The following is a 16,911-nucleotide window of genomic DNA, read 5'->3' as shown; positions in this document are numbered from 1 at the left end:
AATACGCTGTAAGATTTTGACAGGCTTTCACCATGCAGGCAGTGAAAGCCTGTCTTGTTTCATTATTTGTGTGTACTGATTTATATCGATTGGCAAATATATTCAGGCTTCGGACCTTACTGAAACCCGAATATAAGCAAATTGTCTAAAAAAAAAGAAAAAAAAAACGGCAAGAGATTATCATAAAATCCTTAGAAAAATAATATGAAACAATAGAAAACAAGCGGGAGCTCTGCAGCAGCGGTTAGTGCGGTCTGGACCTTCCTCCTGGACGCGGCTGACGCGGGTGTCAGCTCCTATTAAGTTAAGAGAGCGGCGAATCGGACAACCAGAGAGACGGTGTGAGAGAGAGAAGGAGAGTGAACTAGACTGTGTCCTCCTCGGTCTCTGTGAGATGTCACAGGTGGAGACATCATTTCGCAGGCAGCCCTGACACAGGCTGTCAACCAGCCAGAATGGAAAAGGATTCCAGTCAAACATACAGGCAGACATTTTATTATTTTTTTTTCTCACACCCACAAACACACAGACGGGCGCAGTCTCGCGAGTGTTTAGATACACATTGGCTGGTAAACAATTTCACAAATTAACATATAAAGTGGAAAAAAGGTCCACACAGACCCGAGCAAACAAACTTTGCAGGCAGACTGCCTACTTGGGTTGACTCCCTAATAGTCTCTATAATCAGCAGGGTAACTAAGATCCCCCAGTGCTCCATTAAGCTCATGCTTTTCTCATCAAGTTATCAACATAATGACATAGAAATGCAAAAAAGGCCCATTGTGCGCACACGCAGACACACACACACACACACGTACACGCCATTTGGCTAATCTGAAAAGTTCACGTAGGTTGGGCGTGACTGTATTTGTCAGGTAACACACATCCATTTTTTTTTTTATTCTAGAAATGCCACAAGTGCCCTGTAGCTGTGTGCATACTGAGTATGTTTCACTGGGATGCCACTGCTAAAACATGTCATGAATGTTCTCATTCCTTCAGTCCCCCTCCCTGTGTTTATCTCCAGCTCGCTGCACAATGCTCAGGGTGTGGCGGCGACATGTGGCACACTGTGCCTCTTTGATTGTGCTGCAGCTGAATCTCAATATTTGTGATAATGCAACCTGTTTCGCTAAGGATTTTAGTGGCAAGTGATTCCTGGCAACGCTGGTTTCTCTTTAGGCACTGCAGCATAAGAAAATGTGAAATTAGATTTGCAGCATTTCAGACATTCAAAACAAGAGACATGAGATATAAATAGTAGGGAGTGTCTAGTGTTAGTTAATAGTTGTTTTCTTTGTTTGGTTTTTTTACAGCTGTTATCAAAGCTAGCATTACAAAAACAGTTGGTTTGGTGTGTGTCCTCTGCAAACCTTTGACAGAGGTTGGAATCTTAATAGGATAGAGCAACTTTGCTGTACTCATTCTATCCTTTCTGTTGTCAACTTAAGTCTTTCTCTTGCTTTCTTGTAACTTGGATGACATGCAGACATCTCTAATCCCCATTTAATGTCTGTGCTCCTTCATACGTTCAGGGTAGCAAATAGGTCTGGGTTTCTGCTTATGCTCGTCTCCGGGAGTCATTTCAGGGGGTCTTTAGTCCTTTTTCGGGCCACAAAAGCTGTTTCCATTACACATGTGTACAACACGTTGTCAATATTCCTTCTAATGTTGACAAAACACAATTTCACAACTATGGCGATTCTGTTAAATAAGAAGAGCAATTAAAATCATACATGGATGAGTTTGTTTACACAGTCATTAAAAACCATCATCCTCCTATCACTTCCTGTCACCATCTTTTTTGTGATTTACTAAAGTGTTTTTTTTTTAAGTTGGCATTTTTTCCATTCAACAAATTTATTTTCAAAATGTCAAATTGCACAATGATATAATCCATGGAAGCACCGATCAAAACAAATGCATGTATTTATGCACCCACTGAAATCTAAGGATGATTTAGAAAGACCCATTAACATAATGCACATGTTTTTAGCCACAGTACCAGGAGAAAATCCACTTATCCACCCAGAAAAACTAAAAACACATCTACAAAATATTCATAGAAAAGTCTTCTTCCTTTAGTAACGACTTCTACACAAAAGAATGTTGTCATCAGCATAACTTGGTAAGATTGTGGTATGTAGCATTCGCTGCTAAGAACATCTATTATTTTTCACCATTATTTCTCACCGGTCGGTCCGACTTCAGTGCTAGTCAGTTTGAAAACTATGTGAAATAGGTCACCGTTTCCTCAAGGTGGATGAAAAGAGTTTTTTCTGGTTGTCCTCTGGTGCACGTCTGTAGCAACTTCACATGTAATGCCTTATGCACTGAGGGCAGCCCAGCGATCAGCAGCTCGGCCATCCAGTCAGCTGAATCAGAGCACTCAAAACTCTGGAGAACATTTCTCTGGTTTCTCTTCCATCCTGGTCTTGACACATTTAATATTTTTCAGGACTTTTACCTTTTATTCACAATAAGATGTGTTTTCTGTACATGTTTTTTTCTAAATCAAGTTCTTATTTTGCACATAAGCTAATTATAGGTAAATTCACTATAGGGTGATTGTCAGCGCAGAGAGCTTTTAGCAAGCACCACTTTGCGACAAGGCCACTGTGCAGTTTGACACATTTTCGTTTCCTGCGAGGAAGGCAGAGATGGGAACGCTAATGCAAAATGCAAGTTGACGTTGTGGTTTTGCCTATGAGCAATACTCAACTCTGGTTAATTTTAGATGATGGGTGAAATTTAAATGGAGAGGAAACCATCTGCTCAGAATTGGCAAAAAAAATGCTTTTAAAATCTGCTTATGGAAGGAGAAATTGGGAAAATGTATGATCTATCTAGATTTGGTAGACTATTAAAAATGGGCTAGAGGCGTGTGGGGAACCAACCATCCAAAGACACTGTCAGTACTTGAATAATCTGATTTATGTGAGAATTAGCTATATGGTCAAGGTCCTGTTGTTTTTTTTTTTTCCAATAGATTTATTTATTTTTATTCTCAGGCTATAATAGGACGCATGTTCCAGGGTTGTGGCAAACATATTCCAAGTTTGCTTAAGTATTTAATCTATTTACAAAATTGGCACCTCTATAGGGAAATATATGGTCTGTAGTTAATTACTGTACTGCATCTTTTGACTGCTTAAGGGTCAGAGACATGGTCTAAAAATAAACTAAGTAGAGTGTTGAATGTGTTGGAGTCAAGCGCTTTACTTACAGTATGTAGACAATATGACTTTTACAATTTATTGTACTATTTAAAAAGGCGTATTGTGTATTGTCCAGTCACATAGTGCCATTTTATACCACAACCAAATAACTATGTTACCTTCAGTTGTTATTAAAAAAAAAAAAAAAAAAAAAAAAAGAGGTACCAATCAAAAACATGTTAAAGAAATTTGACTTTGCATCATACCCATATCTGGCAACATGACATTTACCTCTGTCTCTTTAAGAACCTTTTACCTCTTTGGACACGCCCCCTTCAGCTGGCTCTCCATTGATGCTGTTTCCAAACGTTCTTAGGAACGTCATCGTTTGCATGATGAGTTCTACCAGGTGTTTGCTAATTGTTACTGCCGCTAGTCTGGTGGAACCATGGACTGAAGCGTCAAGGTTGAGCTTTGGGTAAATTGCTGACATATTGTATGAGCAGTCGTTTAGTCACCCCTGAATGGTTGCCAGGGGAGATTCAAGGATTCCTGAAACATGCACGAAAGAGTGAAAGCAACACTCCAGGTATGTGTTTGATGAGGGAAAGAGATCACTAAGATATCAAGCTCAAAAAAAGTCGATTTTTGCATAATACCTCCCACCCACGAAAGATTTATGCATCTTCTGATCAAAGCTGTTTAGCGGAATTGGCACCACAATGCCAAAAGCAATCAGTGGGAGCCGAGACAGCTGGTGGTTCTGATAATACAATTGCCTTTTTTCTCATCAGGTTGTTGTAAGCTCTCACGCTGTGCATTTAGCCATTCCTCTGTGTGTTTCATATTCAATCAAAAGCGGTGCTAAAACAGTTGCCAGCTTAAATTTGATTCCCCACTAAGCGAATTGACGCCACTGCAGAGCTGTCTCGCTGAACTTCACTCCTACTGCCCACATATTTCTCACCAGTTTCACCCAGACATGCTGGATGCTGACCATTTGTCTGCATAATTACTCCCCCAAATGGTCGCACATTCATCAAGTCTCTATAGCTGGGCAACAGTGCGTCTGCGGGCCTCTTATTTTGTCCTCGTCCTTTGTGCGTGTTCAATTGTTCCGGTAAAACAACAGGAGTAAGAGTGAATTAATCCTAAATGCGGGGTGAAAATGTGTCCCTTTCTAGCCGGCACTGTCTCAGTCATGCTCTGACAAATGACATTTGTGGAAGTAGGAAAATAGAGGGCAAGCTGATTTTGTGAGCCCCCAGAATGATGACAGGAGAAAAAAGCAAAAGATGATGAATAAATGAATAATACATCTGTGCTGTCAGCCCCCTCTCCCCGCTCCGCCTCACTCTCTTCCTGTGTCATCTGGAGTTGGCCCTGCGAGGCAGTCTGATCTTAGTTAGAATTGTCAGGTATGGTGGATGGCGAAGTGACAAGTTGACACCAGTCCCTCTGTTACACACAAGGCAGGTATTTTGTTAAATAGGGTTGACAACCTTAAAAAGAATGATTTAAATGCAAACAAGTGCCATCAGTTCTGAAGTGGAAAAAGCTCAGAACAAAGGCTGATCTAAGGGGATTTGCTTCAAAAACACATTTGTAATAATTTACACCTTCACAAGACATTTTAGACTTACCGTATTTTACAAACTATAAGTAGCATTTCTTTTTCATTTTTGCTGGCCCTGTGACTCATAATTAAATTGTGGCTTATATGTTTTTTTCTGCATTTTTTGAGTAATGCATTACATGTTAATTTGTATTAATTGATGTGACCATTTGCTGCTGCGAGGAAAAGCTGATCACGGGCTTGAAAGCTGTAAGATAAGAACAGGAGGAACAAGTCCTCGGATAGATGATTGAAGAATGTATGATGTCTGTATGATGTCTTTGCTGTCGGGTCTTCTTGATATTGCTGCTTCATGCATCGCAACAACCTCTCTATCACCCTGTATTTATACTTCATGCGTCTCCGCTCTGCTGTGCACTTCGTTAGCAGAGCGGAGTTGTTCCTAACCACCCTGACTTGGAGAACAGACATTCACCTGTAACAGAGATAGCAAAGACAGGTTAAAGAGTATCTTTGACATGGGTGAAAGCACCAGGATGGGATATTAGGTTCACTGTACGTGAACACACAGGAAGTTCGAGGAAATGCACACCACAAAGCCAGTGTTGTAATAATTAAAGGTCCTATTCTACGTATGGTTTAAAGTCATACTTACATGCTTAATCTGGCAAAGACCTGACAATTTTTCATCCCTGAACACGGTCGCAGCAGTTGCCATTGTAACTGTGGCTCAGATGGAAAGCGTAGTCATCTCACCATCCGAAAGCTGTAGGCTTAATTCAGCTTCCTCACTCCACTTAACCATAAATTGCCATTGGGTGAATGTAGCTCAAATGTAAAACGCAGTAAGTGATTGGTAGAGAAGGACTGTATGAATTAAATCCGTTCAGCTATAATTCTTGCTGAATTTTTCTTGGCAAATTCATAAAGTCCATTTAATTTATTTATTTATTTTTTCTGGCACACACTTGGTTTTATAAAAGTAGTTCCTATCCTCCATAGAATTGAGGTTATAGGAACATTCGGGACTCCTAATGATAGCCTGCTTATATATTATATTCCAAAACTAGCTTTCATATGTTTGGCAACATTTCCTGTTGGGCACGCCAACTGTGTTTTATGACTTATGTCTAAGTTCCAACCATCTGACTTCAACTGTCACCCTCAGATGAAAGGAAATTGGTGGAGATGTCTTAAAAAAAATAAAAATCCAGGAATCACTGAGGCTGGAACTGATTATGAACCAAAAGGCGCTGAAACAGTTATGTTGGAAATCAGCATAGATTGAGAGGGTGCTGACCTAAACAGAAACACCTTTCCCCAAAACCGGCACCTTGTAAATTTTGCAACTTCTCACATGGACCGACTCATGCCTCCTTTTCACAAAGCCTGTGGAATAAAGACGAACTGCAGTTGGATGGTTGAAACTTGGTCACAACTGATGTCTCTAACAGGATAATGATCCCACTACACACATCATAACACATCATAAGTTGGCAAACATGAAGCTGTAGAATTACCCCGAACTCAACCCTGTGGATAAAACTTTGGCCTGTGCCAGGAAACTAACAGATTTAAATGAGCTTTTCATATTCTGATAATGAGTAATGGTAAAATATCCAGTTGGAATTAAAACCCACTTCAAAATAAGTATGGTTTTTCTGCAAAGTGGCCACAATAGTGGGGGTTTTATGTGTATTTTTAGGAAAATATGTGTAATATTGACCGTGTTTTCAATTTAAAGCATTCAGGAAATTCAAACATTACACCCACGTTTCCTTTTCCAGAATAATTGAAAGTATATGCTTTATAATTATACCTCCCTCATGTCCTACTAGCTGAAATGCATAATTGACTGAATGAATGTATGTAAACCTCCGACAGGTTCTGCATATTATCACTGATAGAATCGAAAGCACAGCGATAGTCATCTAAGGCATATACACCATTCGTTATCAATTATTTTGTCTCTGAGGGAATGGCAACATCATTTCTTTATGCAGAAAGTACAGTTCTCCTTCCCTCACTACCTCCTTTTTTTTTTAAAACTCCCTTCTGATTTTATATTAATTAAGATCCAGACAGAGATATCGAAGGTCTTAAAGGGAGTTCTCTGAAGCGGGTTGGGTTCTGTCACGCTCCAGACATACACGTTTAGAGGGTGGAGGTGGTGGTGGGGGGTGAGTTGGGGTGGGGTGGATGGATGGGAATTGAGTGGCCCTGACCCTGGAGCTCTCTCACCTCACTGGGGTAGCTCACGGCCTCCTCTTCTCTAATTATTCCAAACCTAGGCAGAGGTGGAGGTGTCCTTCATTAAAAAGAGTCATTGAAATGAAAGATTAAACAGTGTGTATACATATAAATGCAAGCGTGAGCATCGAATGCCGATATTCATTATCTGATGGTGACTGGGCTGAGGTTTGTGGTTGTGTAAATATTAATAGGTCAGTTTTATTCCTCGGTCGTATCGCAGGAGAGGCTCTAGTCACGGCTGCGAAACGTGATGTACATGATGAAAATTTAAAGATGTTTATCCTGCAATCAAGTAAACTGCGTTAACTTCATGTTTAATCTGCCTCTCTGTTTCTTCCCTTTTTGTCCCGATGGTCCACAGCTCTCTGAGTCCAGATGCAGAACCCGATGTTTCCTTCCAGAGGGAGGGCTTCGCCCGCCAGAGTATGTCAGAGAAGCGCACCAAGCAGTACGACAGCCCGGCTCATCTGGACATCATCAAGAACCGCAAGTCCAAAAGCATGGATCTTGGTAAGATTTAAGGCGCCGCCAACATCGCTTACAGCTTTAGCTTGACTGATGCAACACATTTTACCTTAACATTCTCAGTGGGCTTTAATAGTTTTACTTCTAATAGAATAGAACAGTAACGTAAAGTATTGTCCCGCATTAGATTCTCACTTATATGAAAAACCAAAAATATAATGTTCAGTGAGGGCAAAATTACAACGCAAGATAAAACAACACTGTATAGTTATAAAAATAGCATACAGAATTTCAAAGAAATGTGCAGTTAATTAGAATAATAATAATAAAAAAAAAAAAAATATATATATATATATATATATATATATATATATATATATACGGTATGTTTTAGTGTTAAGTGCTTTTGAGTACACAGACTTGATGGAGCAGCATCAGTAGGCCGTTTTCCTTAAAAAAAATACACAGACTATTTATAAATAATGGAAAAAATGCCAATAGGAATGGGCAATCAACGATACGAATAGTCTTGGGGTTTGGATGTTGTCATTGTTGTCATTGATGCTTGAGTTTCTTGGGAGCCGTGATGGTTATAACATTTTAACAGCATCATGAAGGAAGTATATGTGATAACACTCCTTTGTGCACCGAGGATTCAACAATTGAAATGGCTCCATAAAAACAATACAATCAGCTTTGCAAGACAGCTGTTGTTTCTTCTGGCTTTCTCTTTAAACCTTAATCATGTTGAGTAGTTAAATATCTCATCTCTATTCTTGTTGCAACTGCTTCCAGATCGAAGAGTGTTGATGGTAGCTTAGCCTGGTAGCTAATATGTACCTGACATTAACCAAAGGTTGGATGTATTTTTAATTTTCCAACAAGGCAATCTTGTTAACCTAAGAATCTGACATTTTTAGCTGCCATGATTTATTCATCTTCATGTTTTCCAAGTCATAATTCTTTATTTAGAGCCCTATACTGAAAAATTGACACACTGGAGCCTCCTTAAGAGACATGCTTTTATTGAGAGCAGTCTTTGCTTAAAACAAAGGATTTATGTCAAACTGCTGTTTCATGCGTTTAGAATTTATTTAAATCTTAATGTAATGTTAGGTGAACTTTCACTAAGAAGACGGTAATTGCACAGAACTTTTCCCTGCGGATTCTCTCGGATTCGTGTGTAATAACATCAGTCAGCAGTCTGCAGGTTTCTCCATCAAGTTCAGGGACCGGGTTTCCAACATAAAGCTGCTTAGGAAGATGTTAATAAGAGGTCAGTGGGTTGGTTTCACTCGGAGCATTAAATTGGTTTCCATTATGCGCTTTGTGTGTTGAAAATGTAATTGACTGTCGCTCCTGAGAACAGGAAGAGAGCAGAAAGGACAGGATGCTGAGATAACTCACCGTAATGACGCTGTTTGTCTTCAGAGCAAATGCATATTTTATCAACACATTTAATCAAAAAAAAAGATCCATAATTGTACCAAACTGGAGCCGCCATTTATTCGTCAATTTGATTAGCCGAAGCTGGCAGGGTGTCTTTCTTCTGAAACTGGGTCATCTGCTCACACTGTGGTTCCTGTCTCATCTTATAACCAATCTTATTGATCTACAGTTGTTGAATTATTATTATACGGGTGTGTCAGCAGAAGAAACTCTAAGCAGCACTCCTCTGTTCTCTGTCGTGTTTTGACAGCTGCTCTGCTATTCATTTAAATATAATAAAACTTTTTTTTTTCTTGAAAGAAAAAAGCAAGAGTATTCTTACCACTTGAAGTATTTTACTGCAAATGTGACAAAGCAGCAAATAATTGTAATTTAAAACATATCGGTATTAACGCCAGGAAGTCTTTAGCGTGCAACACGCATAACATCTGGTTTATTTGTGTTTTTTTCGGTGAAGGTGCTTCACGTTCTTAATTTATTGTTGTCGTCCCTTGTCAGGCTTGCATAGCTTGAGGCTTTCGTTCTATCTCTCAAACTCAGACTTCAGTTTACCATAACCTGCTTTTAAATTCAGATGAGACTAAAAAAACAGTGTGTTGCAGTCACATTTTGAATTTCTGAAATATTTTATTGCTCTTGAATAAGTATCAACTTTTACCTTAACAGTCCTCGGTTTAGAAGTTTAGAGTTGCTTTGGAACCATAACTATTGGATCACTGACCAAAACATCCGATGTCTAGTGATGATTTCTCAGTTAATGACTGTATGTTGTTTTTATGACTTTTTATTTTTATTCAGTTATTTTTTATGATGTAAAGCACTTTGAACTGTCTTCCTGCTAAAATTTGCTACACAAAACAACTTGATTGATTTGTTAACTTATTAAAGCAGGAAAAATTATTGAAAGGATAGTCATTGTCTAAAAGTGTATTAATAATGTACTGACCTTTGTATATGTGCAACATGATAGAGATGTATACCTTACATTAAATAAATTCAATTAAAAACATCCTAACTTAAATAAGAAGCACAAAATGTGCACCAAATCAATTAAAATACATAAAACAACAATGAAATTAAAAAATGCAAAAGAGATTCAAATATTGCAAAGGTCAGTTTTGACCTTATAAGTTTGAAGTAGACACTGTATTTACAAAGTTTAGCTGGTAAAAGTAAAACTAGGTGAAGAAAGGTTTTTCTGATGCTTTATTGTAATAAAAAGGTGATTCTGAAAGTTTTTGTTGGAGTGGAGGTGAATTATATTGCCTGGCACACCTTTCATATGTTTATGTAAAAACAAAAAACAAAACCATATATTTCCTTCATTTTACTTCATTTGCTGTTAAACTATCACATACAACCATAATAAAAAAAACTGCTCTACCTCACTGTAGCTTAGCTAAATATGAAAAAGTTCAATGTGTATGAATACTTTTGGAGCTACTGTAGATCTTTTAGATTTTTCTCTGATTTTGTTCAGATTCACTGCAAGTCCTACGGTTTAAAGTACTCCTCATATATTAAATCCACAACTTTCAATTTTTTCCCCATTTTGTTTTCCCCTCCCTTCACTTTCACCACGTTTGAAGTCTCCATACTCAATTCAGCATACAAATCACATGACTTTGAGGCCTGCCTTTATAGAAATATGTTAAATTTGTCAGACTCCCTGCTGCTTTATATCTGTCAAGACTAAGCGTAGAAGGGGGAAAAAAAGAAAGAAAGAAAGAAAGACGTGAGATGGGCCGTCTTCCAATATTATTACATTATCTCATCGCAGGCACTTGTAAGCTTCATGACGGACAGGTTTTTACATCGGGTATACGATCTTTTCTATTTGGATAATTGAATCCATCCTTCACATTCTGACTCGGCTTTCGTTTGCTTTGCTTGTTCTTGGTAACGTGGCATCAAGTGCACTAACTAATAAGGCGGTGGGTTGTTAAGCACAAACCGATGAGATTAACTGCAACACAGGGATCACTGGGAGCGAGCAGCGAACGCTTGATACACTGTCATCATTATTTCAGACAATCGTTCCGGTGGGTCTGTAGGTCAAGAAGAGAATGGTGAAAAACAGGCTTATTCTGTTTTTTTCATAACCAGATCAGAAATAGCTATTTATTGGATGTGGGATCATGGCCCCTTTACACTCTCACAGCAAAGAGTGTTGATGTAATTGCTGTATAGTCAAATGAGTTTTTTTTTTCTTTTCATATCGCTGAGAGGGACTTTTGTGGTATTGAGTACGGAACGGGCAACCGATGCCAGCGCTATTGTGCTCATTCTGGGTGCAAATTAAAGAAAACACTTAATGCTCATAGAAGTATGGAAGGCCAAAGAGAGCCAGGCAGTGGAGAGGCTTTTTCAGCAAGTAGATATTCTTAGCCGGTTGGCCTCTTCAGTTCTTGCAATTGATCCCCCATAATCAGACTCTTTATACTTCAGAATTTAACGTATTACATTAACACAGACGGCCCGAGAGTTTTAAACACATGGATATTTGGAATGATAAGTTGGTTTTAATGGTGGAGTTCATCATGACACCTACAAAAACATATTCTTAGCTCTGTCCATCTGTCTGTTTAACCTTCTGTCCAATTCTCTTCAGTGCATTCTGGGGATCCCTAGGCCCTCCTGGGCCAGAAAGTATATATTATACCTTCGCCTTTAACCTTTGTTTAACCAGGATAAAACTCCTTGAGATCAAAGATCTCTTTTACACGAGTGTCATGACAACAGTAAAACAGTTGGTTACAAAAAACACAATCCACCTCCAGAGATTTCATGAGACTTCTGCCAATGGGACCTGCCTTGAAAAAAATCCAGACCAATACATACAGTAGACTTTCTCAGAGGAGGAAACGAGTGTTATCCCTTAATAGTTGGTACACACTCTCCAGTTCCCTCTTGAGTCCAAAATTAGGACTACTACCTGTGTTTGCATCTCCAAAGATGATGTCCCAGCCCTTATATCCCTGTCACACAATGTGGGCATTCCTTTCTTGCCTCGCTATCAATTTCAAATTGAATCATTCACATCTTGATCACTAGATTAGTCAGGTTGCCATGGATTGTTTTTCATCTAACGTGCCACTTCTCTAGAATTGTTGGTAGACTCAAATTACCTTATTTTTGAAGCCAGTTGGAAGTAAAAATAAATGTTCAACCTTCATTCTGGTTAGGCTGAGTAGCAAATACCTGACCTTCCGGGCATACTCTGTGCATTTGAACTTCCTTCCTTGATAGTCGGCCAATCATTCAGAAACTAACCTTTTTCTGATGCAGTTTAGCACTAAATTCCACACCCTTGATTCCAATACACATGTCCTGTTTAGAATAGGAGTGCATCAAAAGTGACACACATATTTCACAGATGCGACAAGCTACTGAAGTGTACACTGCAAATTTCTCTGCCTCTTTAATTCATATATCAGGCATAAGTTCAGGTAGTAATGGCAAATGTTGTGTGGCTTGTACAAGCCTGCAGAGGACATCCTCCATCAGGTTAATGATCCACCACTAGGATAGACCTAATAGCATATCTGACCCAAAGACACCTTATTTCCATCAGGATACAAGTGTATGGCCTTTATACTACCACCTTAGAAGCTATTTTTACCCTAATTGCCCTTTTAACGCCCAGCGTAAAGCGCTAACTCTCTGAATAAATTATGTGTAATGGAGAACCTGTCTGTACACAGATCTGTGAATGCAAAGATCTGTGGTGAATAATGGTTGGTAAGCATAGTTTCAGCCACTCTAATCATACCACAGGCTTCTGTCACTGTAATAACTGCTTCTTATTTATTCATAGAGTTTGCCACATCTCCTTGATAGTCCTTAATAGCAATAGGTTGTCTCCGATTAGCTGTCCTTGGCCTTAATCATGGTAAAGAGCTCACCGCGTTGGCCAGTTTTGTTTGCAGCCGTGATGAGTTTCAAGGTGTACTTCCTCTCAGTTTAATTTGATTGTCTTCTTTTCTTATTCTGATCATTTTAATTTCTCCCCAAGACGTGTTGGGAGTGGCAAAACCCGTGTCTGTATGCAAATGGGGGAATTTGTATTTTCTTCCCTCTGAATACGAAGGCGATGAGCAGCGGAGCACTGGGGCTCCCGTTGTGTGATAGGAATCACATAATAGACCAGTATACAGAGAACTGTCCGTCAAAGTCTCCCAGGAGAGACCAGGGCCCCGAAACAAAGGCAGGTTGGAGGTATTTGGGTCTGTGTGCAATCTCTCTCTCTCTCTCTCTCTCGCTCTCTCTCTCTCTGTCTCTCTTTCCTTTTGCTTCGCTCATCCATTCTCTTTGGGTCTTTCCTTTTGCTTCGCTCATCCATTCTCTTTGGGTCTTTGCTCCCTCAGTCATCTAGAGCGTTGACTAGAAACAATGATGAGTAGGATTGTAGGGCAGAATACCAAGCAGAAGGATAATTCCCTGTACAAGTACAGCAGATGTCATTTAGGTTTCTTTGAACAGGTACTGAGTGAACTCTGTGGAATTCACAATAGGCATCTTTTTAAAAAAAATATGTGGTTTTAACATTTCAAAGTAATTTGTGTTTGAACCATTAAGCAGGTACATTTTGTATGGCTGTGGTTTTGCTTTATTCTCTCTTTTTTTTTTTAATTAAATTGAAAGTTTTTCTCCCGTCCTTCATACAATGACATTACACAGTCTGCGAGTTAGAGAGAATTAATTTTTCTTTGTTAGTGCTGTAAATCTGTTTATTCTCTGTTGGCATTCATATTTGCCATAACAGCAGTCAAATAAAAACTGCGTCCTTCCAAAAAAAAAAAAACACTGACTTTTAGGTTGAAGCAGCAGTAATCCTGATCTACTGAGCATTTTGTCAATAAAGGTGTATGTAGGACATCTCCTAACCTAAACAGATGCAGTAGTACAGTGTTGTGCTTTGTTATATGAACTGTCACTTTTGGCATCAATTGCATGGTCTAATTAACATTGTCTACAAAGGGGGAAAGGTTATGTTAATGATGTACAGTATTACAATGTTTACTCCTGTGACTGACAGCTGACCTTTGAGCCTATTAGATTTGTTTGCCACTTAAATCCATACCTGTCTGGCACTCAGGACAGTGAAGCACTCAGTGAGGACCTGTGTGTTAGTTGCTAACAAAGCAGAGAAGGACTCTGCCTTATGTGCAAGGATTTGCCAAGATAGTTTAGAATGTAAGTATAAAATATAACAAGATGATTATAGCCTCACGAAATACACGAGATTGAAGTTTTCCACATTTTTTATCACGCAAAACTGCAACCCAAAAATATCTGTGTAATTTTTGACCAATAACCAACACAAGTTCAGAGGTAATTGTGAAAGGGGAAAATTTTAATTTTTTTTCAAATACCTCAAATTCAGTGCAACCAACTGCTTTTAGTAGTAATCTAATTAGTAAATATAACCATCATTTGTTTAGTTTAGTCTAAGTTTATCCAGGGTTTGTTAGGGAAGATTAAACAGCATCTTGAGGGAAACTCAACAGACAGATCAAGGGCGAAAGTTGAGTTTTAAGTAGGATGAAGTTATAAAAACAATGGATTTTAATTAGCTACATTACTCAGTTACTTTTACTCGATTACTCTTTTGGGGTAAGAAAAAAAGTACTTTTATGGGTAGCTTTCCTTTGTCGTACTTTAGCATCCCTACAAACCAATGCCCTGATATCACTAGCTTAATTTATTAATTTAGTCTTTAAAGCTGCAGTATGTAACTTTTATAAACCATGCACCCATGACCGCAGATGAACAGTTTTCCTGTAACGGAAAGTTGTTTTCCTGCCATTGGCACATTTACCAGTGACTACATGAGATTGATTGACAGCGCTAAGACCCTCCTCCTGGCTGTGATTGGTTGTTTTTGTTCGGGAGCGGTGCATTTCTTCAGACTGCAATGCTAGGTCAAGAATAAGGTGGAGGAGATTGATCTTTTCTCTTCACACATTGTCTGTCTCATAACATCCATACATACATACATACATACATACATACATACATACATACATACATACATACATACATACATACATACATACATACATACATACATACATACATACATACATNACATACATACATACATACATACATACATACATACATACATACATACATACATACATACATACATACATACATACATACATACATACATACATACAGTTTTAACAAATATGCAAAAAGCATATTATTTATATAAATTGCATACTGTGAATTTAACAAAGAAGTTGTTGTGAAAGCTGCTCAGTCCAAATCAGCTAATCTTTAATTTCCACAAGCGCCACTGAAAGCAGGAGTCAAACATAATGTTTAGAGCAGCATATATCAACACCATATGGTCATATTAAAACCATTCAGTGAAGAGGAATGAGCCAAAGTCTTTGACTGTGCAAACCTGGCAGTGACATACCCTGCAAATTCTTTCAGCTGGAATTGCGGTTTTTTTTATGTTTAGAGGGCGGCTTTCCTGAGCAACAAATAGTTTTCTTTCATTTAGGGTGTTTGTTTTGTTTGCCAAGAGGTCCATGTGATCACCGGCAGTGGTCGAACACGCCTCATTTAGGCTGCTTTAAACGTGACATGGATCCTGTTCATATCAGTTAAATGTAACTGCTCCTTTGGGGTTCCGAAAATTGTTTGCATGTGTGTGACAGAAACTAAATCACATAGTGCTATTTGCTGCTGAAAACCCAAAAACCTTCATAATCTAAAGGGAATTTTAACGCCACACTTTCTTTATATGCCACGGCCTCTGAATCAATAAGTCTAACAAGTGTTACTATTATTATTGAAAGTACTTTTTTTAAGCTTTACTTGTGCATGCTATTTGGACAGTAACCTGCTGCAGCCTGAGTCAAATAGGAGAAGAAGGGACTGAAAATCGAAAACAGATCTACTTGTTTACCAGCCGCTGGATAAGGAGAGAACTCGGGGTAGCTGATGGATGCTCCCTGACAAAATGAAATACCAATACCCAAGTGTAGCGCCGCTTACATAACCTAAACACACCTCTCGAAAGTATTGGTGAAAAAAAAAAAATAATTACAGCTGTCTGGAACACGGCTCGGCGGTATAAGAGGCGGAATGCTTTCTGTCGTATTGTGTTAACAATTTACAGTTCATGTTAACCGTTTATTTGCGTTGCCGTGCAAACTTTAGTAGTCACATAAATACACGGTAAAAAAAATGATCCCTTTCAAACAAACATGAGTGCCCATAACATCCCCAAAGCCTTGCTCAGACAATGGTACGGTTTATGTAAATGATTGTAATATTCTGTTAAATTGCACATCTTGTGGTAGTTTGACACTAAAAGCTAGTTAGTCAACATGAGGCTAGAGATCTATGTCCTCCACTGGTTTGTTGTCGTCGTAGCTGACAGCCATGTCTGACATTTTCAGAAGTAAAAACTCTGTTACAGCTATGAGATTCACATGTAGTCTATTATGTAGGGTGTAATGTGATTTTTTTATACCCTCCACCCCAAACTTCCTAAATCCTGAAAGGCGACAGTTTAATTGAACCAGTAAAAGTAAATACACGTGTAAAACACATTAAGGTAAGCCAAGAAATGCAAATACTAGATATAACTTGAAGTCATTATATGTTTAAATCATGCAAAGAATCATACACAATTTAGGCATTTCAGTAGTGCTACAATCGATCATTAAAAAAAAACAATCTGTGTGCCTAAAATCTGATTGGTACTTGAACTCGAGATCTATCACATGGTCTGTAACAAAATAATTTTATCCTGAACTGTAGATTGTTTGAACAGTTCTTCAATTCAAATCTTATTTATTTACTTGATTGGTGACTGTGTTGCACAGAGCAAATAAAAAAAAAAAAAGATTGGAAAATGTATTTATTTTAGTAACTCAATTCTCAAGTGAAACACATTGTAATCAGACAGACTGATTCTTTTCACGCCTTCATTTCTGCTATGATGAGTTTTCACTTACAGCCGATGAAGACATTTACACTTAA

The 16,911-nt window shown here is 38.5% G+C and overlaps 1 protein-coding gene across 2 annotated transcripts in view; it reads left to right on the top strand.

Annotated features, from left to right (window-relative positions):
• The window catches only part of LOC103482325 (partitioning defective 3 homolog), a 384,595-nt gene that overhangs the window by 227,161 nt on the left and 140,523 nt on the right, over positions 1-16,911 (top strand). For both annotated transcript variants that reach the window (XM_008438421.2, XM_017301982.1), the window contains exon 17: positions 7,349-7,497. In XM_008438421.2, coding sequence (XP_008436643.1) covers positions 7,349-7,497 — 149 coding nt within the window. The remainder of the gene's footprint in view (positions 1-7,348; positions 7,498-16,911) is intronic.

The sequence above is a fragment of the Poecilia reticulata genome, linkage group LG20, assembly GCF_000633615.1.
Source record: "Poecilia reticulata strain Guanapo linkage group LG20, Guppy_female_1.0+MT, whole genome shotgun sequence".
In the NCBI taxonomy this organism is placed as follows: Eukaryota; Metazoa; Chordata; class Actinopteri; order Cyprinodontiformes; family Poeciliidae; genus Poecilia; species Poecilia reticulata.
Note: the sequence above shows the minus strand (reverse complement) of the source record. Positions and strands in the feature narration are given on the sequence as shown.